Here is a 22,370-nt window from a genome sequence, read left to right on the forward strand (position 1 = left end):
ACTTTCAGAGACTGTTTATTTTGAAGTATCTGGAATGTAAATACCAAACCACAGCTCCTCCCACTAAACTTAACCAATTAATTATTGCTCAATTTAATTTTTCCTCTAGGATTCCCCTGAGTGATTCCTACCACAGAACTGAAACAAGAATGCCTATCCAACAGACAAGGATACCACAGGGTATCCTTTAGGGCTGAGCATCCCCAAAAAAGTTTCAGTAGGATAACCTACCTCATCAATAACAGGTTTCAAAGTGACTTTTAGGTAGTGCTTCCCCACTATTTTCATCATTTCATCTACACACCGAGTTGCTAATGAGTTACCTCTGAAGATTGTGTTTGCTTCTCTGTAAGAAAATACAGAAAATACATTTGAATAGGGAAAAAACAAGTTCTGTTACAAAATTCAATTTATACTCTATCTTGCAATTAAATAATTAATTAAAAAAAATATTTGTCATATATTTCTATCAGGAATTCCAGAATGTATACACCAAGCTTGCAACAGCACTCAGTAACACAAAGAGTATAAACAAGAATATTATTACAGCAATTACCAAACACAGGAACATAAATGAAACTATTAGAAAAAGCCTAAGAAATTTTATACAATTAGTTATATATGGACAAAGTAAAAAAAGTTACAGCATGGAACACGAGAAAGAACAACTGGAGAAAATTCCAAAATAATGAAAATTGTACCTCAGCAATATACAATTCCTCCTCCAGTAGTCGTGGTGAAAAATAATCTGGAGCTACAGCACACTGCTGCACTACACCAATAAACCCAGACACTTAAGCCAAAACATATTTAATCCAAGTTTACTTTTTTATTCATTACAGCAGGTGAAGAAAACTGACAGCCAGCTGTGCAAAGTGTATCTTTCTAATCTGAGAGATTTAGTTTAAGCTCCCTTTGTTACAGTTCAATTACAATGGAATGTGTGTACTAAAATGCAGTTTAGAAAATGATTTTCTATGAGTCACCTCTTTCTACACAGTTAAGCTGTCTTGCATTATTTAAATCAAGATGAAATGCTTTGAACTGAACTGTCCTGTGGTGACAAAATCTCTCCCACACCTCCACTGGACATGACCCAGCACTGCAGTGGTTGCTACTCACAGCTGCTTCATTTCTTTCTTAACCACAGATCTGTAAATTCACAGAACATATGCTGCTACTTGGAAAACTCCCATGTTTCCTGCTTGCAAGGCATGCAGGCCACATTCTTAATTACATGGCATCTTTGCAGAAAATGAGTAGCCCTCATTTAAGCCACATGTTAAAGGACATAAGATTTTCAACAATTTAAAGATGTTCCGTCTATTAAGCTCCATCTAAGCTTACAAGTTCCAATCCAATGCACAGTAAAACTGAAGAATGGCCAAATAAAGACATTTAAAATAAAAACAATGTAATCTAAGACAAAGTTTTAACAAACTGTCTAGCACCCTTAACTCTGACATCCAGGTTTAAAGTGTTTTTAAATAATGTTTTTAAAAACTAGCATTGAAAGACGAATATATTTAGTCAGTTTTACGTGACAGAAAGAAAACCAAAGGACTTACTTATCAGTGTTGTATCATGAAGCCTTGTGAAACCCTAAGATTACTTTTAGGAATCATGAGATCAATAAACATGAAATACATACTGGGTGTCCTTCAGATCTAGTTCTGCCACTGCTGCAACAAAGGGAACCAGCTTCTGGTGGTGCAGCAACAGCCGCACCAGAGGCAACACAGCATCGCACTTGTCTCGACACACTTCACTCAGAATGTAGGCAGCAGATGCAGAAATAGGCTGTGAGAGAGCAGAGCAGGAAATGTGAGTAAAATAGTTACATGTTCTTTGTGTATTTGAAAAAGTATATATCAAATCTAATGAGACTATAGACATAGTTTGTTAACAGAAAGTTTCAATATTTGCTGTGTAACACAGCAATTAAAAGCTTCAATTTCAGAGATACTTAATTGAAAATTAATTTTATCTGCTCTATAAATACAGAAACTACTCATCCTATTCATTCTCCCTTAAGGGGTTAAACTATGGCTTTGTCACAAACCCTAGTTAGAGGCAGAAAACAATTGTTTTACTATAATGTCATGTATCTTTACAGGACTTTTAAAACTACAATCAAGGGACAAACTGTTTGTTGCCACTGTACAGTTGGGAATTTCAATATAAAATCTCAATTGTGGAAAAGACAGCTGCTATCTATAAATTCAGCTATTACTGAAGTCTAGTGAAGCAGAATTAGAATATGGGCCAGCAAAAATTTCAGTCACATCTGCTTCTTCTATCTTTCTTCTACTCTGTCAGTACTTCATTAACACTGAGTTGATGAAAAGTTGTTAAAGACCTAAGAATACAAAGTCTGGTTACTATTATTTCATTCCTGTCCCAATGTTATGCAAACCTTCTACCACACTTCCCTCCTTGTCACCATGTCCTGGTGAGAAATTCAGCTGATCAACATTCTGGGGAAGGCAGAAGCAATTCAGAAATATAATTTGACATAAAAGTAGATCCCTTTTGTTAATTATCAGCCCTTCAGTGTCAATAATGAATCAATATCCCTGGAAAACCTCTAAATCCAAGAAGCTAAGACAGGCCAATGGAAAATACAATGTTGAAAAGAGCAACCGATGAGAAGAAAGTATTTTATCTCCTTCAGGCACATAGCACAGGTTATTTCCCTGTCTCCACTGGTTCTTCTAAAATAAGAAGAAAATCCTGGTACTTTGGAGCAGAAGTAAAAGTTCTAGAAGCTGTTCATCTGGGTATGACAGATGTAATTACCACAAAGAGACAAAAATCAATAATCTAGACATGAGTAATTCATATTGTCTCACAACAGCAGAATCTGTTTTTAGTTTTTACTTTAATGAGATTTTCAACCTGAACATCTGAGGATTTTAGCAGCAAGTTCCTTAGAGAAGTGTAGTACTCAGATGGAAGTACACAGTCTTCAGTGTAACAGATATTTAATCTAAGTGATCCCAAATCATCAGTTTTAGAAGACTTGTTTCCATTTTCTCTTGGCTGAAGTAAGTACCTGTAAGCAACAGGACAATTATAAAATATTAGATATCTATTTCATTCATTTGACTAATTCCATAATAAAGCAAAGTATCACATTTAACTATTTCAGTATACATACATTATATCTGAAAACCTGCAAAAAATTAACAAAACCCTGCCCTTGAGACACAAAAGTAAAAAAATGAGCAGCTTTTAATTCATCTTTAATACATAATGGAACTGACATTTATTTTCTCACATCTATGCAAAGAGTAAAATAGAATATACTTTTTGTAGGTTAGCAGGAATAGTTTGAGATTACACTGGGCCATCTCATTTTACATCTAGGTTATATTTAGGGTGTTCAATACTGCAGGTGAAAGAGATAGCATGAAGAATTGAAATAGTCTTGTCTGACACCAGAAAAAACTAATAATATTAACAGGCTCCAATCTTGAGAAACAAGATATAGGGAAAAAGCAGATTTTTTTCCTACTCTTAATATAAAATACATGAATTCATTGGCTGCAGTTTCACTGTATTCCAATAGGAGGTGCAGCCCTACAAAAATGTTAACAGCTTCCAAGTGGGTGTCACAGTAGTTTCAACACTCACCCCAACAAACTCAAATCCCATCTCCAAATATTCTTTTACAATCACGTATACTTGGACTTCTACAAACAGGAGATCAGACTTTTTTTTTTTTCATAATCAGATGCAGTGGCCATGAAGGCATGCTAACATAAAATAAAGCTCATTTACCAGGACAACTTCTCCTTAACAACATTATTCTTAGGCTTATTTTCCAAATATTTAGTAGTAGAGATAATTTCTCTGCTGTACGTCAGCTGCATTCAAAACCATATTATGCAAATTAGCAATAGTATAAAAGATTTGTCATTTTTAATCACAGAACTGTTTTTGATAAGCAGATCATACTTGGACATGAGGATGTGCAATGCAAGGTGTGTCTACAAAGCATATTACCAGACATACTCAAGAGAACTAGACATGAATTAGGCCAATTCAAAAATCTACACAAACGTAGCTCACTGGCAATGAGCCCATGCTGATACAATCTTTCTCTCAGCAGGTTGTTAACACAAAATTGTTTTTATGTTAATAGGGTCATACAGCTGCTGATGAGACACTGGCAGAACAAGCCCATGTCTGCAACACACCACTGTGTAAGAAACAAACTCCAACAGGATCACATTCAAGCACCAAGAGTCTCGGTTCAACATCCAAGACACTTGGAGCCTGAGGTGGGTACATGGAGCAGAGCCAATGGTTCCTGGCCAAGACCTGTTACATTTAGTTCCTATTAACACACTTCCTTCCCATGGGTATTCTGAGTGGATATGAAAGAGCCTCCTCCATGCTTTTTCGTGTACTGAAAGGTTCACTGAAAGCAGAATATTTAACACCCTTGGAGGCACTCAAATCCCTTGCACTCATCCCTTCCTGCTGCTAAACATTTGGGACAGTACAGGAGCAAGGGATGGGCTCCTGCCCATTGGAAGGGAGGGTGTTGAGATACCCCATGCAGAAGTGTTTCTTTCCTCAACTCCTTTCATACCCCACCCCCTTCCAGCTCCTGTGCCTGCTCCCCTGACATGATGTTGGGCTGGTTCTAGAAGATATTTCTGGAGCCTCCCCAAGGAAGAAAAAAATCCCGTACTTAATGATCAAGTAAACTCTTCATCAATCATTCTGGAAATCTGACTTAGGAATTTAATTACAGGTGATGCAATTCTGAGAAGCTCCAGGTTTGTGGGTAGGCTGAAGAGCACACACAGATCACTGAAATTCAGCAACCAAACCACAGTCACAGTCCATCTTCCCTTCACTCGCCACACTTCCCCCTCAAACACACCAACTATGCTGTGACTGTGTGCAGACAGGAAAGAGCAGAGCTAAATACACCTGCTGACCTGGTTAATCTACTGCACAGGGAAACTCTAGAAATATATTTTACCTAGATTAGAACAGGAAGACATGGTTTAATGAATAGGTAGAATAAAGCATATCCTTTGCAAGGGAAAATGTGCAAGACAAAAGCAAATTACTTCCGAACCACCATTTCTCACCATGCTTGAAAGGAATCATTTCTTAACACCTTCACAGGAACTTTAATTTCTCCTAGAAATATGTCTTGTACCAGATTCCCATTATTCCATAGGTCAACCCTGAAAACAAGAACATAGCTTAATTTTCTTTTCTCCCAGAGAGAAATAAGCAAGTTTATAATAACTGCCTTACAGCACTAATTCACATGCATGCAGGCAGCAAATGTTAGAAATCTCACTCCATTCAAGACTCAAACAAGTGGCTTATTAACCCATAAAGAACAGATAAGAAAACAAACAGTGAAAGTTAAGACTTGCAGACCTTGCATCAGTAAATAAAAGTGGTGTTGGCACCATGTATGAGTTCTGCACTGTCTCCACCCCCAAAACTGTGCACATTTCTTCTCAGGTAATTCAAGTGAACTTTTTAACCAATATATTTCAATAACTACCTAACTGCTAGAATCTGGCACACTGCAATACCACACCACCACATGCGCTTGTTTTTCCAAGCAGCAGCTCGTACACTTACAACCTCAAACAGAATCAGGTTCCAGACATGCACCCTGGGTTTGTTCTAGTACTTCTTACCTCTCTGACATTTCTGACAGACAGCAGTTGTTAAGAACAAAAAAAAAAACAAAAACAAAAGACAGCTAGATTTGTTGGGGCATGACTATTTTTCTAAATATATTTGCATCTACAATGAAATATACAGTTCTAATTAATGAAGCTAATAGCTAAAAGTGCACATACCAAATTAGTTTTGTAATGGCTATTTGGATTAAGTGCTAAATTTTTCTTCTGATGCCTGTTCGGAAACATATGGTGGCCTTGAAGACTTTCTGCCATTCAGCAGATCTGGTGCATGTATGTGCAGGAGCACAATAAAGAAAAGAAACTCAGTATAGTGCTCTCTGCAGCTCTAACTACATTGCATAAATGCAGACAGACCTGCTCTGAGTGTAAAACAGCAGAAAAGGGGAACATACTTTGAGTATTTGTGTTTGCAAGGAAAAGATGAAACACAAATGTTCCTCTAAAAAGCAAAGTGAAATTGTAAGAATCTCATAAAAGAGGCTTTTCCCTCTTTTTTTATTAAACCAGCCAACTATATTTGATACTACAGACAAGGATCAGGTATGCTGGCATCTTTCAGTACAAGTTCTATTATCCATATTCTGCCCAAATTAGTATAATTTGATAGAAGGTATTAATATCTCTTTACTCAGAGGCACATGAAGTAAGTTTAGGCTGCTAGATACATTCAACCACTACTACAAAACAAAAAAAACTCATCTTCAGTAAGAAATACAAGTAAAAAAAAAAAATTCTACATCATCTTTTCTACAAGTCTGATCAGTAATTCTCTGGAGCTACACTAAGAAAACAGGTATTTATTGTCTTGATGATAAAATAGTATGATTTATTAATAATTCTATTATATTCCTTTCTAATCCACATAACTTACCTGACTTCTAGTTTCTCAATATCTTCTTCTTCCACCTGAAACTGGGACTTTTTGGTGTAACTGCTGGATCTGGTTACCTGCAAGTAAATTCCTCCTATTAACACACTTTTTGTATTTATGGATATCAAAAATCAAAGAAAACCCTCCCTGCCTCTATCATAGATAAATAGTTACTGCTCCTTATACAAAGAAAAAAGGTCAGTTGACAAACAACTGCTTTTTTCTGCCTTTTGCCAGAAAGCAGGAGAAAAATGGGTCAAGAAAGATTAATGGTAGAACCTACTGAAGGCTAGCTGATATATGAGGGAATTACAGTATAGATCTATTAGAAAAAACAAGTAGTATGACATGAAACTGGCAAAATTTCTTTTGCTTTAGCATGAGCCCCATGAAAGAATTGGAGTCAATTCTGAAATGTTTAAAGAAACAACAAATAAGAAGCTTACTCTTCCTGCCCTAGTTACAACACAATTGTAACTTCTCATCTACACTTTCCTCATTTCTTGACTGACTGCATTCTCAATTTAACTCCAATAAATCATAAGTCAAAAAGCCACCAGAGTGGTTTGGATCACATTTTTATCCTGATATCTGACTTCCTAAGAAATCACACCCAGTGTTCTTGAGCAGGTCAACTGAGACACACATATGCATTGAAACTATGCATAGGTACAAATTTATTTCTCACTCAGGTCCCACAGCAAGACCAGGATTCACAATAACACGCTAAATTATAATATATTTGAGGCACATGCACACACTCCTTCCAGCTCTCAATACAGTATGCTTTAAATGCAAATCTTTATTACTGACACAAATCAGATGAAAATTTAAACTCATAATTTGTTTACTGTCAGATAACTCATGTAGAATTGAAATCAACTCCTAAATAACAACAAAGTTAACTTTTTAAAATAAAATAAGCTTTTTGGGTATAATCACTATATTACTTTAATAAATAAGTTGTTTGGGATTTTTAAGTCAAGCTTAAAAATATTTAAATAGAAGTCCATGGGATAGGTTAAAGTTATCTCAGGACTCCAGATGGCAACAGATGATATGAAGTGATTCAGGATAGGGAATTACCTTCACATATGTGCTTGTGAGAAAGTAATTTTTCACACAGCAATTGGAAGGAAATGGTATTGTCTGGCAGACAGAAATTTAAGTATGTCATTCACTTACATTTGAGAGGCCAGTTAAAGCTCTTCAATTTGCTTGAAGAGAGTTTTGTGCATTAGGTACTGCTATGCAGCTTGCTTAAAAACATCTGAAGGGTTGCATAAAATAGATAAATGAGAAGAATAGCACACAAAAGGTTACCTCAAAATAAAATGTTTCATTAAACTGCGGATTGCTTGTTTTCTTCTTAACTTTGGTCTTCTTTTGGTCATTCCTGTTCCAATGTGGTAAAATTTTTACCATAGACAACTTAAATACACAATTATAAAAACATTCTATTGTCAAGAAGGACCCATGCATTTAAGTTAAAACATTATTTTGTTATTCTAGAATTCACTTTGATCAATGAGGAAAATCTTAAAATAAAATTAGTTCATCTTCACAATACAGTTTAAAGACCTGGAATTTTAAATGCTGTATCTAGCTAACTGTACATCTATCCAACTCAAAGGTTGTATTTAATTTCACAAACAGATAAAATTTACATATATTAATTAAAATACATCAACAATTTCTAATGCATTTAAAATTTAAATTTCTTTACCGCTGCCTAAAGGTAATGAACACACTTTTCCCTGTCTTGTTCAACTGCAGTTTTGGTTTTTCCCACCCTCTTTTGCTGGTGAAATACCCACTACTTCTTTATAGGCAGAGGCTTACACCCAAGACACTGAAGGTTTTCTTTGAAAGCAACTGCTGCTCCTGTTAGAGATGAAGCAGCACAGAGTCAAACAAAACAACTGCCCCCACTTTCTTGTGGGTCAATTTTGTTTTGTTTTTTTTATTTTACAAGTTTATAAAGGCATACAGTTTTATTTATTTATTTAGCAAAGGGCTGTGGTAGTATAAAATGGGTTTTCAAAATTAATAAACATAAAGTATGTGAGAAAAACAGACAAGGGAGACAAAAAATTGCCCTAAGTATCAACTACCTATTTTCAGGCACTGGAGATATAAATATTGCAGTCATGGTACATGATTCACACATGCATAAGGTTGGAAAATCTTAACCAGGAATTCAAGTCAGATTTGCACATATACTGCCATACTAGCAGGGTAAATATTCTGTGGGACCAACATTCCCCCACTTCTATCCTTATCACAGGACTCCAACAGCAAATGTGTCAGTTTACCTCCTTTGCCATTCAGCCCCATGATTTCTAAGTATAACTGGTGAACCTACCTAGTCCTCTTAGGAAAAACACAAACAAACAAACAAAACAAAAAAGCCCTCCACAGCCAATCCTTATAAATGTGATAATTTATTACCAAGGAGATAAAAAATGCTCCATGCAGAGCTTACTCAGGGACAATCCTTCCAAAGTCTCTAAGCCAACAAGGCTGGTACAACACATCTGAGCACTGTGCTCATAAAGACAATTCCTCAGCACTGGAGAAAGGAAAGGGTCTGATGTGGCACAAAAGAAGCAACTGAAACTTATCCTCCTTATTGAGCAGGGACTTGCACATAGTCAATGTGTGGGATGGGGGATTTTTCTTAAATGAAAAAACCCAGGATTACTGATCCAAAACAGGGAGACATTTGAATTGTGGGGAATCTGAGTGCAGCATCCTGAAGGTGTTCCAGAACCTTTCTGCTCTTGTCTCCTCCCAATTACTACACACATGCTGCAAAGAAACTCATACATTAAGAAAAACAGAGAAGAGGGGAAGGTGAGTGAGCAACTGACTGAATCATGACATAGAGGAATTTCACATAGATTAACAGGAAGTACAGTGCAGAAATCAAGAGTCCAATACAAAATGTAAGAAAGAACTGAGTCAGGAGTGGCTCTTGACTACTGCAGCCAATTCACACAGAACAAACACCATCCCAGTGTTGAGCATATGGCAGGGAAGGGGAGAGAAAGTTATCCATGGAGATGTGATGTACACAGGACAGCACTGGAAGATTTTTCTGGGTTTTAAAGATTTTGTTTAAAACCTAGGACTCTCTTTTCCAATTCAACATCCCAGCATTTTTAGATTTATTTATTTAATACAAAAATGTTACCTGGAAGGCCCCACAAGAGAGACTGTTGCATAAGGATCACAATTCTGTCCATTTATAAGTGGCAACCCATGGCACTCCTTTATGCTACAAGGAAAAGGCAAACAATAGATCAGTGAAGAAGCAATTATTTGCCTTAAAAAAAAACAAACACAAACCCAAAAAATGCTTTCTTTTTGAAAACTTTTTATGTCCTGCTGTATTACACACAGATATGCTATACACTGATTCAACACACTGCATGTACCTGAAGTAGATCTCTAGATGGTAACACAAAATAATACTCAAGTATACAGTCAGACTTGGGGGACTGTGTGAGGACAAAACTCTTGGAATTGCTTTGATGAAGATGTTCCAGTATCACACATGAATGACAAAACCTAAGTAAAATGAACTGCTATATGTTAGGAGAAATTGCAGATTTCATTAACTTTTAAATTTGATTTCTCAAGGCCCACAAAATGCTATCTGGCCTCATCCAATGGCAGCAACTATATCTGGAAGGCATTGAAATGGATTGAAATATTTAATTTTGGATAAATTACATTCTAAGTTAAGAAATGCAAAGGTGAATCATGAAATGATATTTAAAATTAAGTATCTAAAACTATCATAGTATATAGTTCTAGCTCTACCTTTGAAATAGTGGTTAAGGTTAATTTTCAAACTTTTTTCACAATAGTCTATGTTCAGGGTAAAATGACCATCACAGTTAAATGCCCCTTTTAAAAATAAATGTTGTCTTCTGTAATTCATACAGTAAGTGCTAAACTGCTGTTCAACCCATACACAGGCACACTGTTCACCAGTCCTGATGCAAAAGGGACTGGATGGTTGGCAATTAATGCTCATGGAGACTGAGAAACCTCTTTTGGACCTTTTCTAAAGTCTTGCAATCTTTGAATCGCCACAGCAGCAACCAGAGCGTGGTCAGCGAGCTGCCTAACCTTCAGATGCTGCCCACATATGAGCATTAACTACAAACAGCTGGAACAACAAAAGTAAAGCACAAGAGTTTGTAAATTCATAGCAGAACCCAGACTTTTTAGCAAAATTATGCTCTAATGTAACCATACATACTGTAGTATAAGTCCAGAAACATTTAGCTGATTACAAAATTTCATAAACAAAACAGGAATGAGATCTGAATGTTGTATTCCTGTTCTTTATAAAATCACGTATTTTAAGCTGTATTGCAGGAGTTTAACTAAATTAATGCAAGAAAGTTTCAGTTGCCATAATTTGTTAGTTGAATAAAATCCAAAACCCAGGCAACTTAAGAAAATAGATTTCTTTAAATTCATATTAAGTAAATGCTCTAATATCATAATGTGGAATAATAAGTTATGGAGATCAAGTTAAAGTTACATAGCTGCACACATTTTTAATAAATGCTTTATGTACTGCAGAAAAATTGTGTTAAAAGAATAACAGGAGCTTCAAATTCAAACACAAGTGTGGAAACAACAGACACTAATACTCCTGTGCAGCCTCAAAACTCCACCCTCTCTGGAGTATGCACAATTATAAACCAGATGGTATTTCCCACCCCCCCAAAAAAGTCCCTTTGTCTTAGTCAGTTCAGGGAACATTTAGTGCTGAACCACTGCACAATCATTTGTTATGCTTCTTCCAGTTATCAAGCACGTGGCTTTCAGCATTTCAATAATTTTTGAATCACAATGAACACTACAGTGATTTCAAACCCACTATTTAAATGGGTTCTTGAAACATCCAGTTGTTTCATAAGCATTAATTGATTCCTCCTCCAACATACAAGTGGCACAGAAGAGTGGCAACAAAATTAAACCGTCTGGACTTTTCAGTCATTTGGGGTATCTGATCTGAGGCAGGACTTGATTCTTTCAGGCTGATGGGCACCCTGGAGCATAATACACTCTCTGCAGCTCCTCAGCTTTGGAGCTTCAGCTGCGAGTGCTGAGTGTACCTATAAATCAGCCACAATTTGAACCTCATAGGAAATTCAGCAGCAGATGGATCCGTCACCCTTATCTGAAGAGAATTCAGCTGTTTTAAGAAGAACACCACAATTTCTTTTCTTACAGTCTTTGACGTGTTCACCAAGCTCCTGGATTTCTCTAGCAAACAGATACAAGTCTGTGGGACTTTCTGGTACACAAACAGCTTGTTCTGTTCACTTGACCACAACATACACAACTAAAGAAAGGCTTGTTTGTGATTTCCTGTGAGTTGAAAAACATTCTACTGACAACTTCACAGTCTTGCAGCAGAACTAGAATCTCTGGATTCATCATACAGATCTGTCACTTCAAGTAGATTTCATGCCCCAGCTGGTCTCCCTGTGCATGCTGCTCTAGCATTTGCTTTTCACCTCTTGCCCAAGCTCCAGTTCTGTTGCCAGCAAGCGAGGTCTGCCTGGTTTATTGGACAGCCTGCCCTGGTCCAACACCTCCCCTGGCCAACCAGCTCCTAATATCCCCAAATTTCTCTCTTCTACACCTATCAGGCACAAGAATCTGCTCCAAATTTACCTCACCTCCTCCCCTTCCATCTCTCACTCCAAGATAGCCAGTCAGATTCATCCCTTCAGTCTGCAGGTACTGCCTGGAGTCTGCTTTAGACATGTAAGTGACAGCACAGCCAAGTCAGTTGAACTGCTGCTTCTGTTCACCACCCTCACAGGAAGCTTTTAGGTTGCAAGCCAGTTGTCAGTTTGGCAATCTGAATTACCCTGGTTGTGAAGGAGCCCTCCCAAGCTCCAAAGGCAAGCAGCCATTAGGGATAGGAAGCCATTAAATCAACTCAGCACTACCGAGCTGGATTGTTCCTCCCCAGGGGCTGAGCACACCGCACTGAATCATTACTGACACTTCTAAGTATTAAACAAACAGCCTCTAGTAAACATGTTTAAAAATTCTGAAGATGTTTGAAGTGGCTAAAGTAGAGTAGACTTAACAGAAATGGAAAAGTTGGAATGGAAATGAGCGGAACGAAAAAACCTCACTCAGTCTGCCAGTCAGCAAATTTCACAGGAATACTGCCTTTCCTCAAAGAATCAGGTAAAGTACTGCAACTGCAGTCTCCTTTAACAGGAAAACAGCAACCAAGAAATCCCAGCAAAATCACCACCACCAAAATGCCAAATGAATAAAAAAAATTATCAACATGAAATATATACTCCTATTCTAACAATAATAAATACATTTCTATCATACAGTAAAAATATTTCAGCTTGGACAAATCGTTTCATCTACCTAGTTAGGCAGTGATCATTCAAAAGGCATAAATGCATAGAGTTGGAAGAAGTAGTCAGGAACTTAGAAGCCTTTTCTTTTATATTTTAGACTACTATATCATTATTTACCATCTAAGCAACAGGTAACAGAACTTAGGTTCTTTTCTCCAACTAATGCCCTGTTCCAGTATAGTGTAAGATGTTTCAGTTTACATTCATTCTCATCTCAGTAGTTTGTTGTGCAAGAGGAGTTTCATACAGGAAATGAGATATAACTGGCATATATTCAGCTTAGAAGATGAAAATAAGTCCTCAAACAGACCCTGCCCACAATAAACCCCCTCAGTGACTGACTCTACCTCCATCATTCAAATCAGCTGAAGTTCTCCAAGGACAAACACTCCCTAACTGCAGCCATTAAGATCTGTATGTACACTTAATAAAAATTGCTGTGTTCACTAGAACAACTTCATGCAAGCAGACCAAGTATAAACAGGACAGTAACAAACTGACAGGTCAATTTAGGAGAGCATGGTGTGTAGTTAATTTAGAAAAGTATGTAATAAACTGTAATAAACCATTTCTGGGCTTTGAAGTATTTATACTGTAAATGCACAAAACTTTCTTTCAGAGCTGAAGGGCTGTTAATCCCAGAGAAGGCAGGTGCCCCCAACCCAACTGCATAATTTGCCAAGAAACTGTTCAAGTATCATCTATTTCAGCAGCAGCAAATATGCAAACAATGGCCATGCAAACTTGTTCCTAGTGACTCCCAGCAAGAGCTGCAAGCATGTATTTGTGAAATGTGCTACTATACACACCATTGTGGTTTCAAAAAAAACAACCCACACTGAGTCAGCAGGTAATCTCTTGCACTCTTCCCCCTCCGCATTCACACATTAGAAAAGGAAACAATTAGTATCAGAGACAAAACAGTTTTAATTCACAGTTTGTGAGCATATCTGCATGAAACTTAACAGTAAGTTTGCAATTAACACAAAAATTATGTGTAAAATCAGGGCTTAGCTTGCTCTACATGAGCTCTAAGACAGTTCTTCACCAAAATAAAATTAACTATGCTTTATGCCAAAAAAAAGCTACTGGAATTGAGTTTTTAAATCAATCCTCATCATAAAACTCATCTAGAAGACCAGCAGAAAATGCTTCTACAGCCATGTTTACCCAAAACAGCAGGAATCCATTGCCTAGCCAGTCATCATTTTGGTTCATCCACAAGGTTGACAGGGGACTCCAGGTAATGCTCAGAATCATAGCCTTTGAATTACTTGCTATTGTGTGTGCACTCAACACCGTGTTTAATCTTGTGTAATGAGAGCTGGAGCTACTGTTTTTCATCTTCGTGTTTTTCATCTTCGAATTTCCGGACTCTCAGGGAATACACAGTGGAAATCTGCTAGCAACTTAACTATGCACAGAAGCCAGCACAATCTAGAAATCTCCTATCCTAGAAAAAAATTAACTGGTGAAGCTTTAAAAGCATCTCATTCTCATTGCATTGAGACATCACTAATTTGAACTGTAAATAAAATGCTGCTCCTGAAAGGTAAGTATCATAGCTTGAATATCAATAATTATTTTTGCAGTGATTTTTTCCCCTTCTGGCCATTATTTTCCAGTTTAATACAGATAAAGAAGAGTCAGGAACAGACACATAAATACATTTGTGCCCACTCCTTGTTTTTCTTTTACTCTATCATGGTTCTGCTCCTTTCTATCTTTCAGCTTTGTTAAAGGAGTTACTAATTCAATGTCTTCTCAGGGTTTGGTGACTACTGAAACATGGCAGGAAGTGCATCACTTACTAATTATCATGGAAAATTCACAGAACAAGAAAAACAAGGTTTTAAAGATTTTAATTTTCTCTTTAATACTCTCACATGTATTTTCTGTAAGTTCCTCACACTTTAAGGTCAAACACATCCCAAAAATGCCCTCACATCCATTTCTATAATACCACATTCTACGAGAGATTTCTTATTTGTCATGTACATTCAAAATATATTTATGTACCACGTATTATTAATGCAGTAAATTATTTTAAGGGCAGCAGCATGCGTAGTAAAATCCTACTAAACATTTTTAGTTTAAGGAACTCTAGTGCATTTCATAACCTCAGACAACAGCACTGATGTAATAGTGCAGCGTTTAACGCACAATCGGCTCCCACATGGCAGTGAGTGGGTGAGTGCAGCAACCAAAAGAGAACCCTGGCTTCCTTTTGATCAATTATCTCCGTCATAAAGAGATGCTAAAAGAGGGCACAGTGAGTAAACCACTTCCTACTCAAAACTGCAATTTGCAACAGTAACTTTCTAATGCAACTTTTCTTCATCATAGGAAAAATCCAGGCAAGTTTATAAAATCAAAAACCCCCAACACTAACTTTGAAGTGCAGGAACATATAAAAATATAAAATTTTTTGAAAAATAATGAAGTTGGGAATAAAAGACAAAGTCGCAAAGCTCCAGCCAGCTTTTGGTGGTGAACAGTCCATGAAGAAAAAGCTGTTCTAATTCTGCTTTGTGCTGCAAGCAGGATACAAAACAAAGCAGGACCCCCAATGAACCATGTTGCTGCCCCACTATAAGAGCAGATAAATTCCAAATTATTTTTAAGTAATAAAGATACCTTGATGTACAGCAAGTTTCATCTTACCTGAATTATGAGCTTATGGCATTAAGCCACCACCAGTTTCACTAGCTTAGTTCTATCACAGAATAGCTTCCCCCTTCATGCCAAATTAGAGAACAGCAAACAGACCACTTTGCTGGGTCCTGCTCCAACTCAACTACTCATCTGGGTTTAGAGAGTTGACTAAGACAAGAACATCATCTTAACTTCATAATGAAAATTACATTACCAAATAAACCAAAAATGTACTGTTTATATTATGCTCTTTGACATGCTGTAGCATTTCTACACTTCAGAGCCAAAATTAAATTTGGTAGTGAAAGCTCCTTAAGTTGTTGCTAAGAAGTTTTACTGAAATGTGGCAAACAAGCTGCTCCAGAACCACAACTCCTGTACTTCCTTTTTTAGTAAGAATTCCTTATCATGGCTAACCAGAAGAAAATAATTCTGAAGTAAAACTAGCAATAAATTTTACCATACTAACCTCCAAAAAATACCACTAGCAGCAGTAATTTGGTCAGGAACAGCAAGTTCTGGCTGTCAGCTGCACTGCATATTCCCAGCTTTCTCACCACACCAAATTCAACTGGAATTACAAGACACTAATCCTAGTAGTCCCAATAAAAGTGAGGGCTTTGGCAGCAGAGATGAGCAGCTGTGACAAACTTCTGCTGGAGTTCCCTAGACACACACTCATCTCCTCATAAGGCAGTATCCAAGAAAAATCACATAAAAAGAAAAATGCTATTGGTACCAAGACATGCAGACATCCAGTATTAGGAAAGAAAAGTCTCATAATGTTCTAACAACCAACAAAATATTAAAGGATTAACGAATTTCCTTACTGTACTACTAGTTGCTGGCACACAGATCCATTGTCTGTTATCAGTTCATTCAGTTTTAGTTCAAGGTGAACTTTTCCCTGGAAAAAAAACAGGAGAGAAACACTAATAGTTTTAAAAGCATTTCTTTTAAAAACAGGAATTAGAACAATAATATAGTTTACAGTTAGAAGTTGTTTAAGGTAATTCCAATATAACCAATTGAAGAAAATACCTCATCTAAACCACATATCCTGCAAGTAGAGCATGATGGATGCACTTGAACTTTGAGACAATGCTATAGAGAAGCACTATCTCATCTGCAGACAGCACAAGAATCAGTCAAGCCTCTACAGATTTAACACACACAACTATTTCTTCCAGCATGAGCAATTACCAAGACCAAGTCTCAGCTATTTTGTCCCAAGCATGGGATGAACCCTTGCACAGACATGAATTTTTGAACACTTCAGGAGAAAGTTCTAAAATTACCTTGGACTCCGAAGGCAGGTAGGTACACCTAGAAAAGTAGAATAGCATGCAATAGCCATAACCAGCAGCATTTAATCTCCACTGTGAAATCCTGTCCATCACAACAGACCGAATTTAACTTCGAAATGTACTGTGCATCCCAGGGAAATTTTCAATTATTTCATGAAGACTGCAGATGTACTAAAGGAACAGTAAAAACAACCAAAAGAGAGGAAAAGGGACAGCAATTGCTAAACCCAGCTTCCTCTTTTTCTGATATGGCAGGATGTTTTTAAGAAAAAGAATCCATAAATGATGGCATAGTATGGACTAATTTCAGAAATTGGCAAGGGCCAACCTATTGTACCCTTTCAATAAAAGGCTCCATAACTTTAAACAATATGCAGCTTGGGATGACCAAAATGTAGTACTTGAATCTTGCCCCAAACAAGTAAGATTCCACCTGAACAACACCTGCTACTTTTTTCAGTGCCTGACTGTTTGTGCTGGTTTTTACATCTAAGATAAGCACACACTGACAGTCTTTCCCCTAACTATGTTCTTGGTATTCTCAGACTTTGTCTATTTGCTAGGTGGAACTGGTCTGATCACAATCAAAATTTTCAGGGAAGGGTTCTGGAAGGTGGTTTGCAAGACTGGCAAAGCAGGCAAGTCATAATCTGAACTACAGCTTTGCCTTTCTGCTAAAATGGAAGTAAAACCCTTAGGTGACCTTGCAGACATTTCTACAGCAGTTACGTTTTGACATAAAACTGCAATGTTTTTATTGTAAATCCCCTGGGGCAAAGGCTGCATTTCCCTCTCAGTTTGTCACATGGGAGAAGAAATGAAGCTTCTTTTACAAGGCAGCTTCAAATGTAGCTGCTTTGGGACGCCTGCCAAGTGTTTTGCAAACTGCTGCTATAGGGACAGGAACACAGGTACATTAAGAAAGTATTTGTCAAGCCAGACCAGAAACTCCATTACAAAAACAGATTTACAGGATAAAAACAGGATACCAAGAAGCATGCCAACAGCCTTACAAGGCAACGTTTTTGAATGACAAACGAAAAGACAAACATTTCCAGTACTTATTAAAATAGCTGACTTCACTTGTTTTAGAAAACACATGCTGTGAATGGCCTAAACATATTCCTTTTGCTTCTAAAACCAAGCCCACAAGTTGTGTTTTACACCAAACAGTAGGAGTAAAATAGTATATTGCTGCTCCTGAGAACTACCTGTGGATGTAGTTTTCTCCCAGCTCAGTACCATGATGATTACAGTAACATGGCTCTAAGTATTTCCCCAACATGCATGGAGAGTTTTAGAACATTCTTGTTTTGTTTGCTGAGGGCAGTGTGATGGTTTCCTAAAGTTGCTGATCTTCAGATCTATATCAGACCTTCTGACATAACATGCAACCGGTTTTAAATGTGGCTGCACAGAAGGCTTTTACTTTAAAATAGCCATTACTTTAAAATCAGCCATTATTATGCAATAAATAATAAACAAACAGTGACTTTGTGTGAATGCACTTTGCATTTGTAGATCTCAGGGTGGTTCAAAGGAAGGTAGGTACCATTTTAACTTTACAAATGGATTAGCAATCAATTTTAGGGTACTTACTATAGGAAGATGGAGTTTTATTGACATAGATCCTATCAATTTTAAGAAAAAGAACAGTGAATTTTCAAAACCTTAATGTGTGAGAGATTTTGATCTTGTTTTTTAAGTAAAGATGTCTACAAAAACTCTATGTATAAATACAGGTATAATATATATATATATATATATAAATCCCTATAAAAGTTTCTTGCTACTAATAATATATATAATATATAAATCAAGAGCATATTTAATCAAATGAGCCAATTTCAAACCAGGTTAATGAAGATCTTATAAATAAAAAAGGGATCAAGTAATCCTAACAATTTTACTAGCATGCTGACACCATCTGCATTTTAGAAAACAAGAAAATTTTTTAAAAGCTAATATATGTAAACAAGTTTGTGCCAGCTGCAGTTACATGTGGCCTGTTTCATCCAGTTTCTCAAATTCTGGTTTATTTACTTAGTATTCCCACATTTGTATTTATTTTTCAAGAACTGGTGGAAAAATGAAAAAGTTTCAAGAAAACAAGATTAATATGAACTCATAATACTAGGAACTGCAGCAAAACAAAAACTAGCTAATAACAAAACACAGAGCAGCTGCTTGCTAAAAATCACCACCACTAACATTCCTAGTATACAGGCTGCTAATTATACCAAAGTTAACCTGTAAAGAATAGGTGAAATTAATTCTTGAAATAAACGTAGATTTATGGAAAACCCCAAAAATAATCCTAACCAAGAAACTTCAAACTGTCCTGTGCATATTCATGGAACACAAAATACTTTTATGCTATCCTACAGCCTACTGCACATATCAATACATTTTTATGACAGAAAAAAACATAGCTAGCATGAAAATGTTTAAGTCAAAGGGGAAACTGCCTTTCAGTTTATATATGGAAAGTGTTTTCCAGAATTTTTAGCGATTACATGAAAGAACTCAAAGAAGACAATGTGTAGCTGGACTAGAAGATCTCTAGGTCCCTTCCAAATGAACTATTCTATTCTATTCTATTCAATCATAACTGAAAGAGGACTGATTTTCAACAAAGAAGAGGAAGTGGTATTCAGACGTTTTCAAAATCTGACTTTATGTAAAGGAACCACATGCCCTCCTATACCCAAGAGCTGCAGGCTAAACTTACGGCTCATAAATGAATCATCTGTGGAAATAATACGAGAATTCTGTGCACATTCAGATCTTGTAAAAGTAACCAGGATTCTCCCTCCCCAAAGGGACTTTTAGGTTACTAAAAAAATACAAACATTGTCAAGTCTAAGACTTTAGCCCTCAGGCAAACCTGGAAAAAACCCTATTAAAATCTAATAGTTTACCACAGCAAGAAGGCTGAGTGATTCTCAAGAATTCTGTTTTGCTCTTGAAACCAAAAAGAGAATTGCTACAACTTCTACAGCCATCTCACTTTTACCTATTCCTAGAACAATCCTGTTTGAAGAACTGAAGGCTAAAATAAAACTGTGAAGTGCAAGTTGTTGATATTGAATGCAGAAAGTATTTCAAGATAAGTACATGAACACAGCACAAGTAGCTTCAAATTTTGGAGATTAACCATTTCAATGTCACAGAATCAGCCATTATTTCAGTTAACACCAAAAATGACTGAAAAAAATTTCTCAAGAGTTTCAGGATACATTTATGTGCCTCAAGTACTCAAGACTCCTCTTACAAGCATTTCAGACATCAAAATAGTGGTAAGACATTTCCCAAACAGTTGCTTCATGTCTTCTGCCAGTTTTAAGTACCATGAGGAATAATACCAGCTTAGGTGCTAAGCCCTATCTCCTACAGCTCAATGTAATCTTCTAACATCACATGTCCTAATCTGTACTTAACTTTCAAAATGTAAATGTGCAATTTAATAGTTACCTGAACCTCTGAATTAGAATCAACAGGTTGAAGCATAAACCAGTTCTCTTTTCCTGTGTAGTTGCATAAATCTTCTTTTTTGATTGACACCTTTCCTGAGGGAGGGTGGCAGGGGAAGAGAAGCATAAATATTATTCATCTGAATAGAACAAATATTTAATTATGTTTTAAATTTGGTTCTTTCTAAACTCTAATTTCTTCTTTAAGTTTATGATGCTATATGAAGAACATAAAACAAGGAATGTTATGGGTAAGTAAAGCAGAAAATAGTCTATAAAAAGCCCAATGGCATTAATTATTACTTGTTATCCTGGATATCACCAATAAGAAGGTAAAATAAAGAACACACGAGGCTGGAAATGACATAATAGATTTATGAGAACAAAAACGGAGTTCAAGAATGTTTAAACAGGAAACTGAAGTAGATGCCTTTTACTCTCCTGATTGCTATTTGGAAAGCTGTTATTATATCAAATTATCTGACATCCTGGTGCAAATTATTTCCTTCCTCAATTCAAGTAAAGTAAAGGCTTCTTCCACAGCAGACTATTAGAGCTTTGTATCCAAAAAGCAGCTGCAATAAAGTCATTATGCAGTGGAGGGAGAAATAGAAATCCACCTCCCATGATTTTTCACTTAAGCTACAAAAGTCGCTGCCAAGTGCTTTGTAAGTCACTAAGTTACAGGTTGCACTGGCAGAGAAAAAAAATATCTATAAATGGTTTAAGAATTTTTCCACAATTGTAATTATTGTGAAATTATTCCACAATTTATTCTTTAAAAATCTATAAGTAGTGATAATTATTCAAACATTCCAATGAAGCACAAATGGAGAAGAAACAAAGATAATTTTTAAAAATGTATTCAGACCATAATAAGACCATAAAATGTCCTACAAGCCTAAAAAACAAATGTATTTTAGTATAATAGAATGAAGCAAGGAAACAAAACCTTTCTTTTCAAATTTTAAAGGACCATTTAAGTGCAGTATACACAGTTTTGAAAGATGCTTCACCAATAATAGTATCCTTAATCCTATAGATAATGCTACTGAAAACAACAAAGTGTTCTGCAAGATGCAGACAGAACCTCATAGACACTTACCTATACGGAGGTCCTTTTGTAAAACACTTTTATCATAAATGTAGAAGGACAACCACTGGAATGTTCTCGGAATCTCAAAGTAAAACTCCTCTCCAAAATAAGGACTGAAAAGAAAGATTTGAAGTTAAAATAGAGAAACACTTTATGCAATTTTTATAGAAAATGAACATTAAAAAGCTGTATTTTACTGCTGTCTCAGCCTGTGGCCCTCAGCACCACACTGAGCCCAAAGGTGCCCAAAACCATTTCAAGACAAGAACACACAATAAAATAGCAATGCCTTTGTTTGTTAAATCAAAGATAAGAATCAAGCACACAGCGAGTGGTGTCTCCTCTGCAATTTCAATTCTATTCTTCTGTCATGAAATTATTCCAGCAGGTTTGCATTGATTACTTAAGTAACTGGCATTTGTTTAGCTCTGTGTCAAAACTGTTGCTCTAGGACCCTATTTAACTGCCACTTACACAGACCTCAACAGAAAGAGACTCTGGGTTCCTCTATGTTACACCTATTTCATACAATGTGTTGGTATCTTCACACCCAGAACTGATACTCTCATTAAAATAAAGGAGCACTCATTGATGTAATCAGAGCCAGCAATCAGAAAAGTGTATTTCAAAACTGATCAAAACCACAGTGTTGTTTGTGTTAGTGCAAGTGATGAATTCTGAAAGTCAAGCAGATCCACAGAAAAACCCTGCTATTTTAGAACAATTGGCTTCTTAAAATAGTTTCAGTTACAAGTTATTAGTATCACCGGGGAAAGATGTTCATTAAACCACTTTTATGCAGAATAGTAGTGTGATAAGAGTTATACCAAACCCTGAAACAAATGTTGGGGGTGTT

The 22,370-nt window shown here is 36.4% G+C and overlaps 1 protein-coding gene across 1 annotated transcript in view; it reads right to left on the bottom strand.

The window, feature by feature from the left end:
• The window catches only part of RASA2 (RAS p21 protein activator 2), a 43,785-nt gene that overhangs the window by 10,829 nt on the left and 10,586 nt on the right, over positions 1 to 22,370 (bottom strand). Inside the window, exons 3-12 of the mRNA XM_079315655.1 lie at positions 21,524 to 21,627; positions 20,420 to 20,514; positions 16,469 to 16,545; positions 9,758 to 9,841; positions 7,885 to 7,957; positions 6,562 to 6,638; positions 5,112 to 5,210; positions 2,899 to 3,055; positions 1,652 to 1,800; positions 232 to 346 (exon numbers count right to left, since the gene is read on the bottom strand). Coding sequence (XP_079171781.1) covers positions 232 to 346; positions 1,652 to 1,800; positions 2,899 to 3,055; positions 5,112 to 5,210; positions 6,562 to 6,638; positions 7,885 to 7,957; positions 9,758 to 9,841; positions 16,469 to 16,545; positions 20,420 to 20,514; positions 21,524 to 21,627 — 1,030 coding nt within the window. The remainder of the gene's footprint in view (positions 1 to 231; positions 347 to 1,651; positions 1,801 to 2,898; positions 3,056 to 5,111; positions 5,211 to 6,561; positions 6,639 to 7,884; positions 7,958 to 9,757; positions 9,842 to 16,468; positions 16,546 to 20,419; positions 20,515 to 21,523; positions 21,628 to 22,370) is intronic.

Source organism: Erithacus rubecula (assembly GCF_903797595.1).
Source record: "Erithacus rubecula genome assembly, chromosome: 11".
NCBI classification, from domain to species: domain Eukaryota; kingdom Metazoa; phylum Chordata; class Aves; order Passeriformes; family Muscicapidae; genus Erithacus; species Erithacus rubecula.